This window comes from Prinia subflava, chromosome 10, assembly GCF_021018805.1.
Source record: "Prinia subflava isolate CZ2003 ecotype Zambia chromosome 10, Cam_Psub_1.2, whole genome shotgun sequence".
Classification (NCBI taxonomy): domain Eukaryota; kingdom Metazoa; phylum Chordata; class Aves; order Passeriformes; family Cisticolidae; genus Prinia; species Prinia subflava.
Window position 1 is genome coordinate 27,969,129 of NC_086256.1, and position 22,145 is coordinate 27,991,273.

Below are 22,145 nucleotides of genomic sequence, written 5' to 3' on the forward strand. Positions count from 1 at the left end.
CAATTTCTTGGTTGGAATTCTCAAAACCCACTGCTGTTACATCCAAGCAGCTGCAAGAGAATATGTTATGCTACTCACAGCACACTAACAACAGAGTGCATCAACACTGCTGGATCTGAGCTGGAAAAATGAGGACTAGCATCTCTGCAAACCAAAGTTAGCCCTTGGAGGGCTGGGAAGATTGCATATTTAACATACAGTATGTTTTCAGCAAGAACAGGCAGCTTGAAAGGTGGGAGAGAGAAGAGGTATAACCCTTGTCACGATAATTCTCTCCTTTGAACAAGCTTTGGGGCATAGAAATGTGGGCAACCTCTGTACAGGATTCCAGTGCAGCCTTCAATCCACGACTGCATTGCTGGTTTGCTGCCTAAACTTCAGCCTCTCTGAAATACAGACTTGCAGCTTGGCACTGCTGTATTTCAATCAATCGCTTGGTCGAGGATCAGAATGTCATAAATAAAAGGAGCCCAGACCATAAATTTCTGCAGAGATGTAAAATCAAAGAGAACAATCCAACAGACTCCCAGGGGGTGGGAAGCTGACACATATTCCAGCTGTTTATATTTCTACTATGAGATGCTTGTTCATTTTAACTTCTTCACTTCTGCTCAGCTTGCCAGAGCCACAATTGCAAACAACTGAAAATCTCAGCGTGGGTCTGGCATTTTGTTTTGTGCTCTACAATAAAAGGCTGCAGGAGAGAAAAACCCCTGTGATTGATCAAACTTGTCCCCAAACAAGCCCTACCAGCACAGCACCCCGATGCCTGGCAGGTGAGTTACTTTCAAAGACAGGGACAGAAAGGCAGCAAATCACCTATGGCCAGCTTTGTTAGTGAGTAGGATCTGCATCAAGGACTTAAAGCATCAGCACACACTCCTCATGAGAAGATGCAGCAAAGCAACACTACCCACCTTTATTGCAGAAGAATGGGGAAGTTTAATTTGTATTTGTAGTGTGGTATTTTAGTTTCTGACACAAGAGGAACAACAAACCATCCCCTTGATAATAAGAAAAATTGATTCTGAAAGCATGCTCCAAAAGCAAAGCACCTAAAGTCTAATTTTGCAGATAACAAAGTGCCCTTTTTTCCAACTTGGATAAGATAAGGTGGGTCACTTCACCTCTAGTCTCACAAGTAAGAGTGCAGTGCGCACGAACTGCAAGGTTTTGTGAGCCACGCACAGTAAATAACTGCATCCTCCAATAACTCCACTTGCCTGCTGGAGACTGTCCCTCAGACAGCTGGCAAAAGGCAGCAGGGCAGAAGAATCCCTCTGTGTGTTAAGATCTAAACCTTCTCAGGATATAAAAACCTTCAAAACTATTACATACCCCAATGTGGTTCACAAAAAAACAACTCAGCAGATTGTCTAAAAGCAGAGGACACTGTAGTCTTACATGCCCCAAAGCCAGAAGCCTGGGGTGGATCTATTTTCTGGTTTTAATCTTAATTTCTAGGGCTTTGTTTTCTGCTAAAAGAATAATAATAAAAAAATACAGGGTGATGATTTGGCTTTGCTCTGTTTTGTTTTCAAAGGGGAAGAGCTTGATTAGAGTTTACAAATTGTTTCAGTGGTATGCTTCTTCCAATGTGGTCATCACTGAAATAAAGGCTTTCAAAAAAAAGTGTAGAGCAAACAGTGATCTTTGTTTTCTGCATTTTGTTAGAAATTATTATTCTTGTTATTCTTATTAACAACATCTGGGTTTAAAAAACCAAACAAAAAGTCAGATATGAAATTCTCTAAGGATGAAGTGCCACAGCAGGATCCATATAAAGAAATGCGCAGAGCAGAGCCCCTGCAGCTCTGTTCCACAGCTCCTCTTCCCAGTGTACTGCATTAGCACAGGACAGCAAGCTTTGGGGAGCACAGCCATAATTTGATTAGTGCCCACTTTACACGATGCAATTAAATTGCTTTTATACTACAGAAGAAATAAAGTCGCTATTTTTCAAAGTTTTTGACCTCGCAGCACAGGAAGCCATAAATTGAGATATTTCCCCAAACAAAGCAGGTATGTGAGCTCACTGCTGCTGGTGACAGGCAGAGAGAGACCCAAACAGGTCTCTTCCCTTCCTGCTCTTCCCATCCCCCTTGTAATCCTGCCCACACCACGCTGCTGCTCTTTCCCAACCACAAACAGTGGCTGCTGGGCCAGATTATCAAGGGAGACATCTGTTTGACTGATAGACAAAGCAGGAAAACACGATGGGTGCACTCATTTTGTTTACAGAAAACAGTTTTTCTAATGCATTTCTTAATTTCCAGAAGAAATTCTGCTGGCCTGCAGAACTAAACAAGAAATCCACAGATTTCAGCCTGAAACTGCATTTACCAGCCACTAATCTAATTCTTAGAAGTTAACCAGACATAAAACCTGTAAGCTGCAAAAATCAAAGCTTCTTGTTCCAGATATCAACAGGGCAAACTTGAGATATGAATCCAAATTTAAGAAAAATTCAAGTTTTGATTTCCAATTTTTTTTTATATCATTGGAAACAGAGTTTGTATTTGAGTCATTACAGAATTTTTTCAGTTCTCTTGGAGAACCTATACTACAGAGATTCTAAGCTGCCTTGGAGAGCTCACTTAAATACAAGAGGCTCATCAATTAAATCAACTGTTAAAATTACTCAGTTAACACCTGGTGCAACCTGCCAAAGGAACACATAGACCTTAGCTCTTCTGCAAATCTGGGAATTGTTTTCTCCTGCTTTTCACTGTATCCCTGACCCGCAAATTCTTTTTCTCACATTTTAGGTTTCAACTTGCTTATTGCACATAAATGTGACAGAGAAAGGTTATTTCACCAGAAGACAGAAGGAATGGAGCCCAGCCCTGGGCACAGGGTACCTGGCCACCCACCTTGTCAAATATTGCCCCCTGCAGTACTTCCTGCAAAAACAACCAATGGACAAATCCATTTGTTTTATTCCCAAAGGTTTTCCAGCTTACTGGACTGCTCTGAGCCTGCAGCAATCATGCATTTGCTATTTTATTCACTCTGAAGTTTGTTCTGTGTTTCATGAGCCTTTCTGTTCCACAAGGCTCCTCTCCTGGCATGACCTGGTGCTCCCACACCAACCCAGCAAAGCAGAGATTTTACTGCCATTCACTATTTGGACCAGAGTACGGAGAATTAAATCTTCTCCTACTCAGACAAGGCACAGAATAGTACTTAAACACGGGCAACTTTCTCCCCTGCAAACATCAGAACTGGGACTTCATACTTTTAAGAATCAAAAAGATGTTTGGTGAATGCTGGGTTTTTTTTGAGGTGGATCTCTCTTTCCTTTAGAGAGAAGTTTCTGCTCTTCAGAATCCTGATCTCCAACTTTCCTCATTACACAGCAGAAATCTGACTAACTGCATTATTGGTGAAGCCGAGTCAAACAAGTTAAAATGCCAACTTTTTAAACTTTGATATATAAATAGAAAATCTTGAAGTCCTCCTTTAAGTGAGTTTCAGCACTCAAAGCAAATAGGAAGAGGCATCTAAGTGTTTGGGAAAGGATACCACTGAAGTTAGTAGTGACAAGCTGTTCAGACTGGAACTGGTAAATATGCAATATAAGAAATAGGAAAAGGAAATATGTAGAACCAAGCGATGCCAAAATTGCAATCAGCAAATGGAAGGCTAAATGTGCTGAGCAAATCTGGATGCTTTTTTTATTATTTATTTTGATTGTTTGAGCCGTGCCATATAACCATCTCGTTACAAGAGCGGATCAATAACAGCTCCGGCCACCCCGCTGCAGTCGTGTCACACCTCCACCCACGGCCCTGCGACAGCGTTTCGGTGCAAGGGACACGCTCAGTGCTGCTAAGAAAAGAAGTGCTGGCCTGCCTCTGCTTCTTTGGGTTTGACAAACCTGGATGGTTGAGGCCAGTGGGGATTTGTGACATCCAACACACAAGAGAGATGAGAATTTCGGAATGTGTGGGCGACTGCAAGCAGCCACTACGACTCAAATGCTGCAAGTAGTGAAGAGCTCAATTACGCAGTGATGTACACGAGAACCAAGGGACTGCAGGAAGGACACCCCTCTTCTGAAGGTGACATCCCCAAATCCCTGAGGCCACTGCCAAAGCTGCAGGACAGCACTGGGAGTGCAGAGCCACAGGGACATGCAGGCGGTGGCGGGCAGGGAGGGCAGGGAGTGTCACCACCACGCTCATGCCAGCCAAAGCCACCAAAAGCAGCTGTCATTTGCTGCCAGTCAAGCAGGAAAAGGACGGGTGAACATAGGAGAAGAGATGCAGCCGGGACACATCTTCCTTTGTGAAGGACCCAAGCAGTGGGAGGTGCTGACGGCATGGAATGTTTCTGTTTCAGGCTGGAGAATGCAAAAGAATGGCTTCATAAATTATTCTCTGTTCTGGAGGAAGAGTGAATAGACTTGAAGGACAGGTGATGTCTCTGAAATATGCAAATAGAGCTGAGCTGGTCCAAGCAATTACCTTTCCACTGCCTGGAACTTCAGACTTCAGACATTCAGAAAGGAATGACTCACAAGAAACAAAAGATGTGCTACAAGGTAGAAGATGACGAAGGAAGACTGCATCAAGAGGAGAATGGAGACAGCGTGGAAAAGAATATTCCTGAGCTCCTACCAACAGCTGTTCTTGGGAAAAGGAACGAAACAACCCACAACACAAAATAAGACCATGCCAACACAGAAGGGCTCAATTGCAAAATATCCTGAAAGGCCACTGTGATTACTGGTTCTAGACAAACATAGCCATGAGATTCCCATGTCTTCATGGATGTAAAGACAATGGACCTCGCCTCAAAGATCCTCAGGGTTACCTGTTAATTTTAAAGATTCTCCAGCAAACAAAATTGCTGAGAATAAGTGCAGTATGATAATTTCTTCCCAGGCTTTAGACAAAGTTCTCAAAGAGAAGATGAGGCAAGACTATGAGACAACCCGCAGGCAGCAAGGGTGAAAAAGAAGCTAAACCACATTGGAAATAGCCAAGGAAATACTGTCAAAAATGGCACACAAACTTCAGAGAGCAGAGAACAGCTGTGCTGCTGCCTCTCCACATTCAGCTGTCTCCTAGTGGAGTGTGGGTACTCCAAAGTCAGTGCAGGAATAGGAAGCAGCGAGATCTGAGCTGCTGATAGAGTTCTCATTGCTTCTGGACACAAATTCAGGGCAGTCCTGCATCAGAACCCTTTTACTTTGTTTTTTGTTTTCCCATCCAAAACAAAGATACTAAATTAAAGCGGGTAAATCTGATGCTGGAAGTGTACAAATAAAGAAAAACTTCAATATGAAAGAATGAATCAATGAAGAAATAAGAAAAAGGAATGAAGAAGTGGATCTATTTGGACTGCACAAGAAATACTGCATTTCTATAGTTCCATTCTATTTTTTAACAAAAACACTGACAGCCTGAAGGCTGCAGAACAGCAGCAAATCTGCTGAGGAAAAAGTAAACCTATGAAAAAAATAAGTGGTTTTAAACTTAAAATTTTACTAAAGGACCAAGACAATAAAGCCCTTTTGCAAATATATTAAGCAGGAGACCGAGGAGGATTTAAAATAACAAAAAAGAGCAACTTTAACAGATGAGGTGAACAGTTGAAGAAAAAGTAAGCTGGGAACACTGAGAAAGCTTTAAAATAGCAAAATTCATAAGGATACACAATAAGAAATGGAACACTTTTGTAGTGTAATTACTATTTATTATTCATAATGATATGAAAGCCAAACTTTTCAAATTTGTAACATGCACTTGATCCTGCTTTTAACAAAGCATTTGGAGTATTTGATTCACAATCTATCGAACATAAGAAAAACCTGAAGGAACCCAGCAGATGAGCATGTAAAGGAGACACAGTGACAGTGATGAAGCACCCTGTAATACACCCACAGCTCTTTTCTATAAATCCAATCCGAAATTTGAAGACTAAAGTAGCTGCTTTATCTCCATCCCCTGACACATGCGTCTCCATCATTTTAAAGAACAGAGCTCCCTCTCGTGGCTCCGGAACGTGGATTTGGTGGGGAGAAGGAAGAACAGGAGAGCAGCACGAGATGCATCAGAGAGGACTCCTGAGAGCATTTTGGTCCCATAAAAGTGGAATTTAAAGGATGATTAAATTAGAAGGACAGGTGAATTCTTGTGAAGAAAGCAAAGCCACCTTTATTTCAATGCTGACTTTTAAATGACATTTTCTGCTAAGGTAACCACCTCAGGGGAAGAGGGGAGGAACAGTGCTGCCAGCCTTTCTTTGTTTGCTGTGTGGATTCTTTAAAATATTTGTTTTGTACAAACATATTACTCCTCTTTCCTGGCTGACAGTTTTGTAACCTGAAGCTCAGAACTCTGATAAGTAAGTGCTTCTCTGGCAAGGTGTGTTTGAGGCAAGGAGGTGAAGGGAATACCCAAAAAGCTAAGCCTGTCACCATGCTGAAAAATTTGTTCAGGAAAGCACTAAGTATTTTGTTTGATTATTTTTTCATTTTTAAATTAATACTCAAGTGTTTCACTTGACACTTACTTCATTCAGGATTGTACACAGATTTTTAGAAATTACTTTATTTCTGCATGAGAATTTTAGCCTGGCAAGAATTTACCCAGCAGGCAGCTAATTTTGGCTAATTGCACAGTACATAAAACTATTTTCTCCAAGGGCATTAAAAAGGATTTTTTCTAAATGATAATCTTTCTTAGCTGCAAAAACACTATGAATGGCATGAAACATGAACTAGTGGAGAAAAAAAAATTAACCTTAGGTCTCAAGAATAGCATCAGAAGACAACTTAAAATCAAATTCTTGATTCATTCACACAAGATTTTGCTTCCAAAGCACAGGAGCACAGAAGAACAAATTTCTGACCATAAGAAGAAATTACCATGTCTTCAGCATTTCACTATTAGTGAAATATCTCCACTCTATTTCCAAAGGCTATACTTTTTCTAAAGAGCAATCCTCTTCAAAAATTGTATCAAAGTCAGTCTATAAACAGGAGACACCCTTAAGGATTCAATCAAGTAATAAACCTGGTAGATGAAAGACAAATTAATTAAAATGACAGTACAGTCTCCCTATAACACACAGATACAGACTTGTTATGTTGGAGTACCTAATCATAATCAGATTTGGTAATTTGCTGCATGGAAACAAAAAGGAAACATTTTTAGAATTGATCATTCAGTTCATGTCACTTTCATGGAGATTGCTTTCTATTGATCAACATTTAAATAGTAGTTGAAAAGAGAAGGATTAGAAAAGGATAAAAAGTATCTTTACATGCTAAATACAGCACGAACCAATAAGAGCAAAATAAATTAGATCACTACAGCCAGACCAACCCTGTGCATGCGCTCGCTGTAATGAAGATGATTATGAATGAAAGAGATGGCTCTTCATGCTTCAGTCATAACAAAGGGAGAGTTTTTAAAACGAATTTAGACTTTAATCTGCTCAAAATGAAGTTTGCCATGCAGCAATTAAAGGCTGTGAGAAGCTGAACCACTGTCAGCCTCACAAAGACGAGGCTGGTTTGTTTTCCGAAGGATATTTCCACGTTTCCTACCTGCGGATTCCAACTGGGGTCGAGTTTTTTCACTGCAGCGATGTACTCCTGCATGGCTTGGTGAGGGCTGGTATCTCCCAGGGCTTTCCAAGCTTCCCTACGAGCAACAGCAAAACATCTGTGAGCCCCTCAGAGACAGCACAAGGTGTTTTTATAGTGGCATCAGTGGAACACAGCAAACAGATTCATCAAAATCCTTTCTGGGCATGCAAAGCCATCATTGATTCAGCTGGAAATGGTCAACTTTTCTCTGAGGCCGTGAATGGCCAGTGTCAGTGCAGCTCTGTTGTGAAAGGATCTTTCAAGGGATCCTGATCCAGGCTGGAACACAGCTTGTGTTCACAGAGCTGCAGCTATTTTCACATTTTTGCTGTATGCATGCCAGTTCTGGATGAAGACATTAAATACAGGAGTCTGGCATTTCACATCTGTATCAGGCATAACAGCAAACATTTCCCTGCTAAACAAAAGATTTTAAAGCCATTCCAGAGGCAACTCTCTGAGCTGACATCCCCAAGATCCATAACTAGTCAACAGATGAGACAAGACGCAACAAAAAGTAGAGCAAGAACTGCTAGGAATGATAAGGATTTCCTCTTACCATTTCTGCTTTCCCTCAAAATCAAAGAAGCTTGGCTTGGGGGTGTTACAGGTTCCAAGTTTCACCTAAAGAAAAGAAATTTCCTCTGTCAGAACAAAACAAAGGGGACTTGCGCAAGGAAAATTCTGTGTTCTGGTGGTTTCAGGGTAACCACGTCATAAGGCCAGAAGAAAGGGTTTTTTAGGAAACAACTTCATCAATCCCATGTTACCCCTGCTTTAGCACCTCTGCATCCCTGGGTTTGCTTTGCATGATGCACGGGAAGCAATTTTGTTGTGCAGCTCATTTCTTTTGCATGCATTACCCACAGGGATAACCAGCGAGTGATTTCTCACTAATGTTATGTTTATTACCCAGCCAAATGCCTCATCCTCCACCAGCATAAAGAAAAATTCTGTTGATTAGGGCTTCTACAGAGATGATTATTCATTACAGCTGAAATTCACCTGCTTCCGCACAAAGCTCGAGTAAACAGACTTTGTTTCATTATTTTCAAGGTCCTCTGGAAGGCAACTTGGAGCAAAGGAATGCCAGGCAGCTCCTGAATTTGCCCCAAGGCATCTGGCTGCAGGAAGAACTGCATGAGAGACAAGTCAAGGCCTGAGTGCCAGAGATGAACCGATCTGTCAGAAGCAAGGCAGAAATTAAGGTGTTGGGGGGAGCTGAAATTAAAAAACACAAGGAAGAAAGGGAATGAGCCAGAACCCAGGATAGATACATGGAAAAAAGGTGTCATGGCCAGTGTAAAACGGACTTGGTGCAAGGGAGATTCAGGCAGTTTTCCATGTGTAAAATTTTTTTCATACAAGGATGATGGTGAAAGGCTACAAGTCAGAGCTGACCCAGAGCAGCAGCTCCTGGGAAGCAGCAAGCCCCCCTAAGACAGGGCACAGCACAGATCAGGACCCCAGGGAGGGGACACAGGTACATCCTGGAAGTGGGCAAAGGCTTCTGGAGAAACGTTTTGTTAGCCAAGCAAAACCAAACTGCATCCAGCAAAATGTTTTATGAAATATGCTCAAGTGCTCAGGCAGGTGAAGTGCTTAAATCAACTAACAATTCTTCACCTTAACAGGGTGGGGATTTTATGCTGAGGATGGAAGCATTAATCAGGCTTTAAAGAGAGCATGCCCATGCTGAGAGATATTTATTAGTTACACTATGTTTTCATTTAAAGTGTTAGAGGATACGAGTGACTGTAACTGAAATTAATTTTCTGTACATCTGACTGTCTCCCAGTGAGCAATTCATCCAAATTAGAACATCTTAGCTGGTCTTTAAAACAACATATTGCATTTCATGGAGAAATAGGAGAATAGGCTAGCAACAGTTAAGTTCTATAAATCAGTCACAATTCATGTAGTCTAAATGTTTTTTTCTGTGCTCTGAGGTGGATTGGACCACTTGTTTTAAAAAGCAAAACAAACTAGGGAATAAAATGCAAATTCATTATCTGTATGGAAAACGCCTGCTTGGCAATTCTTTAGTTCAACAGCCAACCTGCAGAAATTGGCCAAGATAGATAAAAAAAATAAATCTGTTTTAATATTAATTTTCCACTGCCATCATCAAAACACGACAGCAGTTTCCTCTCTGGAGATTTGGCACTCAAAGGTTGTTTTAGCATTGGGGAAGACTGTTAGTAACATTGATAGTAATACAAATCAAAGAACAGTAGTTAAATTTCATCCATCAAGAGGGGGAAAAAAGTGCACTTGTGCCCTGCTTGCTATTTTAAGGTACATTAAAAAGGCTTGCAGTGGTTTTGTTGGAAAGAATAAAACACAAGATTTTGGCTCCTCTCTTTTTGCGGCAAGGCTCACAATGCAGGAGAAACCAATGAGGAATTGAACATAAAAGAGGACTCGAGCCTGACAGCTGAGGAGGGGGAGTTTAACATGCCAATACTGACAAAAAAAAACGGCAAAATTTTGTGCAGGACTCTGTCCTCCTGCTACTTCCCTAGAGGACTCAAAAGCTGTTTTACTCCATAGCCAGCATGAAGCCAAGAGCCTGTATTAGTATTTTAAATTAAGACTTTCTCATTCAGTGTCCAGAAAATAATTATTGAAGGTCTCTAGGGTGCTGACTGGTCACTGGATGCTCAGCTCTCCTCATTTACAGTTCATCAGCTGCATTAAAAGAACATGACAGCCAGAATGCATTAAAAACTTCCTGGTATTGCTTCTGCATGCAGAGTTGCCTGCAGGCACTATTCTCCTGAGTCGCACAAACGTGACCCAAACAGGCAGTGTCTGCAGACATCTCCATCTGTGGCCAAAATAAATTTGGAAACCTTGGATGAGGCCTTCACCTGAGAGCTGAAGGTCATTGCCATTCAGAAGAGAGAGAGAGATGCTCATGATGCCTTAAGTTTCAGATTTCATATTTTTCAGATTCAGATTCTGCTGCCTGTGCTGCAGTTCTGAGCCTCACATTCAGCGCTGCTGAGCTCTCTTCACACAGCAGGGACACAAAACAAATCCTTTTCCTGCTGAACACCAAGGACAACTTTCAGGCCCAAAAGCACAAACAAGGGTGGCTGAAGGGAGGAACAAGAAGGATGGGACCTCACAACCTGGAGTTGCAATTGGACAATTAAACCCTAATATGAAAATAAATCAAAACTTATAAAAATGTGAGATCTCATGACTGGTCAACCATTCTATGACCATTCTTAGTCCATCTTGGATGTAGCCCTGGTCAGGCCCTGTCCTGCCCAAGGTGGATCCTGGAGGCCTTTCCATAAATATCTACTTTACTCTCTACTCTGTGCAGTCTCTGTTTCAGGTCAGCCTTCCCAAGGCATCACTCAGATTTGTGTTAATGCTGTTCACCATCCCCATGCACCTTCAGCTGCTGCTCCACACAGTGAGGAACCTTAAGATTCTCCTCACACCTTACTCCACGACTGCTCCTCCCTGGTAGTGGTTAAAAGGCTCTTTGCTAATTTTTCTGCCAATATATTTATACAGTGGGGTGTTCCAGCCAAATATTCCTACCTGACTGTAAATCTTGTAAGGTGAATTGTATTTGCAGCCTCCCTACGGAGCAATAACAAGAACAGAACCTCCATGGACAGCAGGACTAAGCTGTCACTGTACACAAGCCAGGTAAGCTAAACTGCTTTCTCAAAACAGCAATTCCTGCCTGTTCCTGCCCACAGCTCTGCCCCAAGCCATGGGAAAGCCCTGACTGAAGATGGGGTGTAAGGAAGGACAAGCAAACACCAACCACAGAAGGGGGGTCATGATGACCAAGGGACTGCATATCCCAGAGCGACAGAGTGACACTGGTAACAGCCAGGTCAGTGCCATCGCACGGTTCCGTGCAACAGGAAGCTGCAGGCAGAAATTCCCGTGCTCAGGACAGGCTTGTGGCATCATATTCCACAATACATGAAAGACATCAAGCAAAATTGGTATTACATCCTTGAGCCCACACTCAGAGACAATACAGGCCCCATTTTGCTGTCAGCACTGGATTTCCAGCTTGCCAGTGCCTCTCAGCATTTACATGGACACATCCTCCTCTGGCAGGGCAGTTTTCCCAGTCAAATAATTTCCAGCAAGTTCTGGATCCCCTCCTCTACCTAAATCACCACTGCGACATTGGTCTCCATCACTGCACCTTCTGAACCTCCGATTTTTACATCCTCCACGTGATGGGCAAGTGCTCCCTTCACTTCACCACAACAAACACAAGGCCCAGTGATTTGCCCAAAGCCACACAGAAAGTAGTGGAAGGAAAGAAAAATCAGTCCCAGTCCAGAGCCTTATGGACTGGTCTGTTCCTCCTTTTGTGGGGCAGAGTCATAAACTCAGCAACATCTTCTAAAAACCTCACTGGAGATGACACCTAAGCAATTCCCTTATTTTCAGGTCTCTGACACATAAACAAAATCAGAGAGAAAAGTAATAAAATCCTGAAATGGCCTCCAATAAAAGGTAATAAAATTCCAGGAAAATGCCTATATACCCAAACAGTTTGAAATAAATAATGTACAGTATTTTAACAGAGAGCTCAGCTGTTACTGTCACCTCTTTTATGACGGTGCTGTATCTTAAATCAAAGCCTCCGGTGACACAAAACACTAAACTGGGAAAAGACAAGGATGCCAAATCAAGGACAGTGGACAGATCTGAGTCAGCACCTTTTGTGTGCCAGCAATTCCACCGTCCACCGGGGTAATATATTAGCAGCTCATTATGCATCCTGATATGGCTGCTATAATTAAATACAGAAAACTTGCATTAAGTGCCTTCGTTTTGATTTAAAGCACAAAATGCTGCAAAACTTAAAGTTAGCAGGGCATAATCCTGCAGTGGCTGTGCTAGCAAACCTCTCCCATGGCCAGTGCCAGCACCAGGCACTCTGTGACAGGGAGGGCACCTTTCCGAACTGGGAGGGCACAGAAATCCAGGAGCCAAGCACAGCCTGAAACCAAGGAGCACAAAGACACTTGCTGTCACATCCTGCTTGATCAGGGACACAGGAGAAGGAGACTGAAGTGCCCTATTCTTCTCAGTGGAAGGCAACTGGAAATCTGTGCTGACAAAGTGTTAATTGTCAGCTTTTTCTGACTTGTATCAAACCTCTTGTGAAACAGCTTCTGATTTTTGCAGTTTTTAATTAAACTCCTTACTGGTCTTACAGAGCTAACACCAGGAAACCCCCTGTAGTCTGTGGATAATCATGAGCTGGCAAGCAAGCAATCCCTTCCCATTTCCACCCAGGATAGTCACAAAGCATTTGAAACAGAGCAAAAAATAAAGACATTATGTGCAACAAGCATCCTGAGAATACAGACAAAAAATTATAGAAAAGACATCTTTTTTCTCTCATCCTGGGCATTGCAAAATTCTCTTTGTATTTTTTTTCCTACCCTCCTTTTTCTTACAAGGGAAAGAGAAACCTGGAGTCCTGTTTAAGCACTAAGCACAGTCTGAAAACAAAACCTCACGTGACCAGCCTGCTTTTAACATAATTACTGGTCCACAAACCACAGCCTGGGAGCCGCCAGCTTAGAGGATAATTAAATATTGCACAAAAAAAATTGAGAGCACTTATGCATGGCAGTAGTAGGACACAGGTAATCCACATGGGAGGAACATATATGGAAGATGTGCACACCCAACTTTGTTCATCCAAATGAGTGGGATTCAGTTCTCAAGCTGAGGCAGCACCTCTTGCCACACACTTGAGCCACAGAATCGCAGAATGGTTTGGGTTGAAAGATCACCTAGTTCCAACCCCCTGGCATGGACAGGGAACCTTCCACTACAACACGTTGCTCCATCCAGCCTATACTTGTAGTTTTACTCTTTCATCTTCCAGGTGTAACAACACTGACAGTTTTGTTTCTCCAAGTGATTGTTACAGTCCTTTGCATCCAGTGCTCTGTTTGGTTTGTTTTATGTAACTTCTCCTGCAGAAGGAAGAAGTTCCCACAGGATGCATCTCCTAGCTTGTTCAGTTCAGGGGGGCTGAGGGGAAATGGGGGTTGTGCTCAAGATTACACTCAGAACTAACCTGCTCAGCTGTGGAGCTGGTCCTCCACACCAATTTCAACCACAAGCCAAACCAATGCCACATAATCATCAAGGCGAGAAAAGACCTCCAGGATCAGTCCAACCTTTGGCCAAACCATCACCACTCCCACTAAACAACATTGCAAAGTGCCACGTCTGCTTGGTTTTAAACCCTTCCAGGGATGGTCATTCCACCACCTTCCTGCGCAGCCCATTCCAGTGTTTGCCCACTCTTTCAGGCAAGAAGTTTTTCCTGATATCCAGCCTGGACCTCTGCTGGCAGAATCTGAGTCTGGTTCTTGTTGTTCAAAGGATGCGGCGTCAGGGCCACTCACACTGAGCGAGGTGGAGAGGTGAGGAAGAACAACCAGGGTGATGGATTTACAGGATCATTTGGTTTGGAAAAGACCTCTGAGATCACCGCGTCCAACCTTAGACCTATTCAGCACCTTGACAACCAGACCATGGCACTAAGGGCCACGTCCAGTTGTTTTTAACAAGAACAGTGAGTGACTCCATCACCTCCCTGGGCAGCCCCTTCCGATGCCTGACCACCCTTGCAGTGAGGAATTCTTCCTGATGTCCAACCTGAACTGCACTCGGTCCAGCTTAAGGCCATTCCCTTTTGTCCTGTCACGTTACTCGGGAGCAGAACTCACCCTCCACCTGGCCACAGCCTCCTCTCGGGTGGTTGCAGAAAGCAACAAAGTTCCCCCGGAGCCTCCTTTACTACAGGCTGAGCCCCCTCAGCTGCTCTTCGCTAGAGTTATGCTCCAGGCCCTTCCCCAGCCCTGTTCCCCTCTCTGGACATGCTCCACCACCTCAGTGTCCTTCCTGAACCGCGGAGCCCAAAACCGAACCCAGAATTTGAGCCGCGGCTCACCCATGCCCAGCGCAGGGGCTCGGTCACTGTCCCGCTCCCGCTGGAACTGAAGATTTCTATTCTCCCTGTTATTTATCACCGGTCACACTACCGCTGACACAGCCGAGGATGCCCTTGGCCTTCTCGGGCTCAGTTCAGCTGCTCTCGACCAGCACGGCCAGGTCCCTTCCCGCGGGGGCACTTCCCAGCCACTCTTCCCCAGATGTGGCGGGGCTCTGTCCCCCCAGACCCCGTCCGCCTCCGCCGGGCGCAGCCGGCGCTGTCCCGGAGGGAGCCACCGCCGCTCCCGCCCTCGCCCGGGACGCAACTTTCCTCCTCGCACCGCTGCCGCGCTGTGGGCCGCAGCCCGCAGGCACATGGCCCCGGGAGAGCCCCAGGCCCGGCCCGGCCCCTCGGGGCACCAAGCCGGCCTCGGCCCCCGCCCGGCCCGCCCCGGGGCCGCGCTCAGCCCGCGGGCCGGTCCCGCCTCACCTGCTTGTAGCGGGCGTACAGGTAGAGCAGCTGCTCCTTGCTGGCGACGGACAGCAGCGAGGGGAGCCGCTCGGCCGCCTGCTCGAAGAGCGCGGGCAGGTCCCGGCCCGGCGGCGCGGCGCCCGTGGCCGCCGCCTCGGAGCCCGAGCTGAGCTCGCCGCCGCTCCCGCCCGCCGCCGACAGCGGGGGCGACGCCATGGCGGCCCGCGCCCGCCCCGGTCCGCCCCACAACACGCTCCCCCGCCGCGCCTCGGTACGCGCGCCCGCGCCGCCCGCGGGAAACGCGCGCCGCGCACGAGGGTTCCGGCAGGCCGAGGATCCGCGTGTCGGCGATCGGCGACATGACGTGGACTGACAGAATCGTTTAGGTTGGGAAAGATCTCCAAGATCATCGAGTCCGGGCGTTCCCCCAGCAGCACCAAAGTGTTCACCACTGAACTATGTCCTCAGGTGCCACAACCACGCGTTTTTTGAATGCTTATGGCAGCCTGTCCCAAAGACTGACAACCCTCTCCATATAAAAACTCTCCTAATATCAAATCTTAACCTCCCCTGCTGCAACTTGAGGCCGTTTCCTCTCATCCTGTCGCTTGTTACCTGCGAGAAGAGGCTAACACTGAGCTCATTCTACCCTCCTGTCAGGGGGTTGGAGAGAGCGAGATCTCCCCTGAGCCCCCCAGCTCCCTCAGCCGCTCCTCACCAGAACTTTGCTCCAGACCCTTCCCCAGCTCTGTTCCCTTCTCTGGACTCGCTCCAGCACCTCAATGTCCTTCCTGAATTGAGGGGCCAAGAACTGGACACAGGATTCAAGGTGTGACTCCCCAGTGCCCAGCACGGGGGATAGGTTAAGGGGGTGGATATTAAATCATCCAGTTCTACCCCCCGCCATGGGCAGGGACACCTCCCGCTGGACCAGCTCGCTCCAAGCCCGTCCAACCCGGCCTTGAACACTTCCAGGGATGGGGCAGCCTCAGGTTCTCAGGGCAGCCCCTCCCGCGCCCCCAAACCCCCTTTGCTCCCGGCTGCCACCCGCGTCCCCCGCGGTCCCGTCCCGGGGCTGCCACGGCCCTCTCCGCCTCGCCATCATCTAAATCCTCCTCCTCCTCCTCTTCCTCCCGGGACCACTGGAGGGCACTCGCGGGCCGCTCCGGGACCATCCCGGCGAGCGTGGGGCGAGTGTGCGGGACACAGAGCCCGGTATGGCCGGGATCCTCCCGGGACACAGTGCCCGCTATGGCCGGGATCCTCCCGGGACACAGAGCCCGGTATGGCCTGGATCCTCCCGGGACACAGTGCCCGGTGTGGCCGAGATCCTCCCGGGACACAGAGCCCGGTACGGCCGGGATCCTCCCGGGATGCGGTGCCCGGGATCCTCCCGGGATGCGGTGCCCGGTATGGCCGGGATCCTCCCGGGACACAGAGCCCGGTATGGCGGGGATCCTCCCGGGACACAGTGCCCGCTATGGCCGGGATCTTCCCTGGACACGATGTTCGGGATCAGCAGGATGAAGCCGGGACACAGTGCCCGGTGTGGCCGGGATCCTCCCGAGATGGGTTCCCTGCCCTGCCCGGGGGTCCCGGCCAAGAGCCATCCCAAAGCGGTTTATATTTAACCCTGCACCTTGGGGCTGAAGGTTTCCTTCTCCAGGGCGCAGCTGTCGAGTGCCATCTCCCTCCTTCCTCCAGCCCCGGCAGCCCCGAGTGTCCCAGGAGCCCTCGGCCACCCCGCAGCCCCCGCCCGCTCCGTGCTGGGGGCGCTGCGAGCTGCGGGCCTTGGTTTTGGGGTCCCTGTGTCACCCCGAGGCATTGGGTGATGGATGAGGATGAGGGTGTTTCCTGCACATGCCGTGGTCTCTGCATGTGGCGTCTCCCAGCCACACTCGACTCACCCACAGAATAGAAAACATCCTGAGTTGGAAAGGACACACAAGGATCACCGAGTCCAACCCACCACCCTGCACAGCATAGCTGCAAAAACCCCATCATTTGCCTGAGAGTGCTGTTCCAATGTTCCTTGAATTCTGTAAGGCTTGGTGCTGTGACCACTTCCCTGGGGACCCTGTTCAGTGCCCAGCCACCCTCTGGGTGAGGAACCTTTCACTAAAATCCAACCTAACCCTGCCCTGACACAGCTCCGTGCCATTCCCCCAGGGCCTGTCACTGTGATGCTCCAGCTTGCTGCCTTGGCTGTGCTGGGGCTTTTTCCACCTCTAAGAAAAGCCTCTGGCACGCAGTGAGGCTGTGAAGAGAGTAAGAGGAAAGAAGCCAGCCTTTTCCATTCAGCAGCCTGTGAGCAAACCCCACTTTTCCATACAGGGGCTTGCAGAGGAAAATGCAGGAGCTGTGGAAAAGAAAGACATTCCATGAGAGGCAGGAATAGTCTGGCTTTTATGCTCTTACTCTCTTAACAGCCTCACTGGGTGCTGCAGGTTTTACTTAGGGTGGGGAAACCCCAAAAATAGCGAAGGCAGCAAGCTGGAGCATCACAGTGACAGGCCCTGGGGGAATGGCACGGAGCTGTGTCAGGGCAGGGTTAGGCTGGATTTTAGTGAAAGGTTCCTCACCCAGAGGGTGGCTGGGCACTGAACAGGGTCCCCAGGGAAGTGGTCACAGCACCAAGCCTCACAAAATTCAAGGAACATTGGGACAACACTCTCAGACACATGGTGTGACCTTTGGGACTTTGCTGTGCAGGGTGATGGGTTGGACTCGGTGATCCTTGTGTGTCCCTTCCAGCTCAGGATAGTCTATGTTTCTGTCATCACTGAAGCGCCTGGGCACAGCCATGCAGGGCCACCAAACCATGGCACTGTCCCTGAAGTGGGATGAGTGTGGGTACACCCCAGCCTCCCATGAGAACGGAGGGGATCCCTGCATCCCAGCTGGTCCGAGAAGGCAGCGGGGCCCCAGCCTCTGCCCAGTACCAGACTGGGCACAGATGCAGCTGTGCCACAGCCAGGAGGTGCTTGCAAGCACCCACTCCTCCCCCAGCTGCTTTCTGTGGGGACAAAGGGTACCCTGCTAGTCTGTGACCCCCACAGCCTGTGCAGGGGGGATGAAGCCCTGGTTTGAACTGGGAAAGGGGAAAAAGGCTGGACCAACTTGGCTCTGCCACTTGCAAATTAAAAGTAAAAATAAAAATTAAATGAAAATGAAAATGAAAGAATTAAAAATAAAAATAAAAATAAAAATAAAAATAAAAATAAAAATAAAAATAAAAATAAAAATAAAAATAAAAATAAAAATAAAAATAAAAATAAAAATAAAAATAAAAATAAAAATAAAAATAAAAATAAAAATAAATGCCTGCCTAACACCAGCCTGGTAAACAAACCGCAGTGTTTACACGCACTCGTCCTCCCAGCGCTCCCCGGCAGCCCCGCTCGGCTCCATCCCGCCGTGCCGGCCCGGCCAGCCCCGCTGGGCGCTCGGGGCAGCGGGCGGGCAGCGCGGACCCCGCCGTGCACAGCTCGGGGCAAGCGCTCGCAGGGGATGAACCGGAGCCCACAGCCTCCGCACGCTCCCCGGGGCGTCTCCATGGTGAGAGAGCCTCCCTGCCTCGCCGGGCTTTTTCTCTAGAGCACTTACAGCTCCTACCAGCTCTCTCTCACTTTTTCCTTGCCTTTTTACTTTTTTTTTTTTATTTGAGGAGTGACTGCACCGAGGGTCTGATCCTTTCCCCCACCCCCTCCCTCTGGCAGGCGTGGGAGCGGGTTTGATGCAGGGCGCCCGTGGGGGTTTTGGGATCGTGGAAGCGCTGAGGATGGGGATGCTGGGCTCAGGGTGCTGCTCCTGCTCTGCTGGATGGTGTCGATGCAGCTGCTGGTTCCCAGCAGCTTGGGGATCCCAATGCCAACGCCCTTGTGCTGGGTGCACCGACCACTCCCTGCAAACATGAGGTGGTGCAGGGCTGGGAGAGCCCCCAGGCATCCCGGTATGAGCCAGGTCAAATCGGGCCCAGTCCCCCAGCCCCGGACTGCAGAGCACACAAAACCAGAGGCATCACAAGCACCAAGTGGTAAAAAAATACCCGTGCAGGGCCCTTGCAGGGCTGCGTGTGTGGGTCTGCCCCAGGTCCTGTGTTAGGATAGCAAAGACACAATAACAGGCTGTGACCAGCAGTGCTAAGCAGGGAAAAAATATCCCTGCGTAATTATCATATCCATGCTGCTGGTCAGCCTGGAGACCTGTCATTGTCCCTGTGCACAGGGCAGGGGCCACCACACACACCAAGCCTTGGCCAGCCTGGAGCAACATCAGAAGGGATCCCTGCGAGCCAAGCTATGATTATTCTTTTGGGTTTTTTTCCACAACAAAAGGAGAAGGAGGCAATTGAGAGCTGGTTTGTTTGTAGCCTTTTACTGTGGGAGACACCTGCCTCTGGAGGAAGAGCAGGCTGGGGATGTGTGTGGCTCCCGAGGGCGAGTGGCACGGGGAGCCACCAGCACTCCCCTCCTGTGGCACAGCCCCAGCACACCTCAGCCTGCCCCTGCTGTGGGTAGAGCTGCTGCTGTGGTTAATAAATGTCCCCTGCTGTCCCCTGAGCTCCTCCAGGATACCCGTTGCATGCGTTCTCATCCTGCCGCTCTCCTTTTCTTTGTGTCCCTCATCACTTTTTGGGGGATTTGGTCCCTGCACCAGTGTCCCAGGGGGAGAACCCTCCTCCCCGTCCTGCCTCCCACCACCCCCCTGCCAGGGCACAGGAGGGACCAAGAGGGACTCAATTCTGACTGAGCCTTTGCCTAACAGCCCCGTGGGGCACACCCAGCCCTGTCAAAGCTGAGCAGCCCCATGCCTTGCCTGTGTGTGCAGCCTGGGGCTGCGTGGGTGGCAGCTGCCTGCCAAAGCCTTTTCTTGGCAGAACACGAGGTTAATGCCTGAGAACTTTTTCCCTGGCCCCCGAGATGACACAATCCTCCCTGTGAAAACCCAAGCTGTGCTGCCAGTTTTGGGCAGCAGGCAGCACTCCAGGGCGATGCTTTGGGCTCCATGCTTTACCCAACCTTCTCTTCCATGCTGCTACCACCTCTTGTATCTACTCTGTGCCCTGCTCCAGAATGTGCTTTCCCAGCTCTGGGGGCTCCCCAAATCCCATATGCTGGTGCAGAAAGCAGACCCCAGAGCACAGAGCTCTGCCTTGAGCAGAGCCCCCCTCCTTCGCTGCCTGGAGCACAGGAGTGCTGCCGTGGGCCTCAGGCTCATCAGGCAGCGATAGGGCAGTGTGTGCCTGTGATTTCCATAAGGAATATTGATTTTTCACATGTATTGCTACACATATCACAGCACCTGGCTCGCCTTCACCCCTGCAGTGGGAGAGGGAGGAGGGGAGACAGCCACTGAGCTCTGCCTCTCTCCTCAGAACACTCACAGCTTTAGCAGAGAGATAAAACCCTGCTCCTTCTCCCCCCGGTGTGTCCCCTCTTAGCAAGGCACACACTGCTTGATATTTTTGGGAACCAAAACCTGCTGTAGCAGCCAGGACCCCACAGTGTGGCTGCAAGAGCTGTGCCCCTCGCCCCCGTCCCTGATTTCTATGACAGGCAAAAGGAAACCAAAATTCAATACTGGCTAGGGAAGAAGTTAAACAAAGAACTGAGGTCTCTGCCCTGGCATTAGCCAGGTCCCTCCCTCATGCATCAACTCCGAGGAGTTTGGCTCCGTTGCACATTTTCCCTGCATTTGTTAAAGCAGCAGGGTCATTTGTTTATGTATATTAAAGGGAGTCTGGGAGAAAAAAAGTGTAATTAGCACATCCATCATATAGGTTTTTTAGATATCAATAAAACATTGATCCCCTCCTTCCATAAATTCCTGCGCTGCGCTGAATACAAATCAGTAGGAAGGCATAACCCCCCTCAGACGTGCATAAATCTGCCTTCTCCTGGCATATCATTAAACCTCTTAAACACTGATGGAAAAGCTCCTCTGGCAGGTGCTGAGCACCAATCCCCAGGCGTGCCTGAAGCCCTGCTGGGCTGACATCAGCACCAGTGTGGTTGCAACACAGACACCGGCCAGAGGTTCAAAGGTTGCAGCTGGAGCTGTGCAAACAGTGAATCTTTCCATGGAGAGAGAGATCTCAGCACTAAGTCTTTTTGGTTTGGGGCAGCCAGATGAAATGTTGTGTGTATCCTGTTTTCTAAATGGAAATGAAAAGGAGAGATTTCGGTTTGGTTGACCTAGAGTGTTTTGTTTTGTGTGATTCAAACACAAAAATCTTTCTTTTTGTTTCATTTTATTCAGCCTCCTGCTTCTTCTATCCTATTTCCCATCATTTGTTGGTTTTGGTTTTTTTTTCAGCAGGAAAGTCTGGCTGTTTGACCCAGAGAGAAAAGGAGGCTCAGGGGAGACCTTGTTGCTCTCTACAAGTCCCTGAGAGGAGGTTGTGGCCAGGTGGAAATCAATCTTCACTCCCAGGCTGCAAGAAACAGGATGAGGAGAAAGGGCCTCAAGCTGCACTGGGAGAGGTTCAGGTTAGATATTAGGAAAAATTTCTTCAGGAAAAGGGTTATCAAACACTGGAATAGGCTGCCCAGGGATGTGGTGGGGTCACCATGCAACAATCACAGCACAGCCCTTAGCTGTGAACAAACCCCACAGTGTTACTCACTGAAAAGAGCAAAAGAAAAAGTCACATCTTATGCATGGGACTTTTCACCAGGATAATAATGAAATTTAGCTCCGTTTGGATCTTTCAGTTCCCCAGAAACTGCGTGGAGAAGACAGAGCTGAGGAGTTCAGCAGGAAAGCCCAGCTGAGTTTGGGCTGCCACCTCCACACTCCCCTGCCTCTTGTCAGCCCCCCCTCGCCTCACACTGAGTAATGGCTTTATTTGTCACTGCCCTGTCACTGCAAGGCTGCATGTCCCTGATTCTCCTCTCCATCTCCCCAGGCAGGGCTCTCTGCACCCCTCTGGTACCCAGCTCTCAAATCCCCTGCATCTGGGGGCCCCTGTGGCTGCTGGCACGGCAGTGCTGACCTGCCAGGAACACACCCAGCACCCACAGCCAGGAGATCCAGCCCGTGGTGTCGGAAAGAAGGGCCCAGCAGTGATCCTGCCAGGGTACCAGCGGGGTTTCTATAGCTTTTTAACCTTCT

At 48.0% G+C, this 22,145-nt stretch overlaps 1 protein-coding gene across 2 annotated transcripts in view; it reads right to left on the reverse strand.

Annotated features, from left to right (window-relative positions):
• ACBD6 (acyl-CoA binding domain containing 6) overlaps positions 1-15,295 on the reverse strand; it is an 81,899-nt gene extending 66,604 nt beyond the window's left edge. Inside the window, exons 1-3 of one of the 2 annotated variants that reach the window (XM_063406599.1) lie at positions 15,048-15,290; positions 8,163-8,227; positions 7,562-7,658 (exon numbers count right to left, since the gene is read on the reverse strand). In XM_063406599.1, the coding sequence (XP_063262669.1) occupies positions 7,562-7,658; positions 8,163-8,227; positions 15,048-15,245 (360 nt within the window). In that variant the 5' untranslated portion in view covers positions 15,246-15,290. Of the gene's footprint in view, positions 1-7,561; positions 7,659-8,162; positions 8,228-15,047 lie in introns of both variants that reach the window. The other variant, XM_063406600.1, reaches the window with a different exon arrangement.
• Between the last annotated feature and the right edge of the window lie 6,850 nt (positions 15,296-22,145).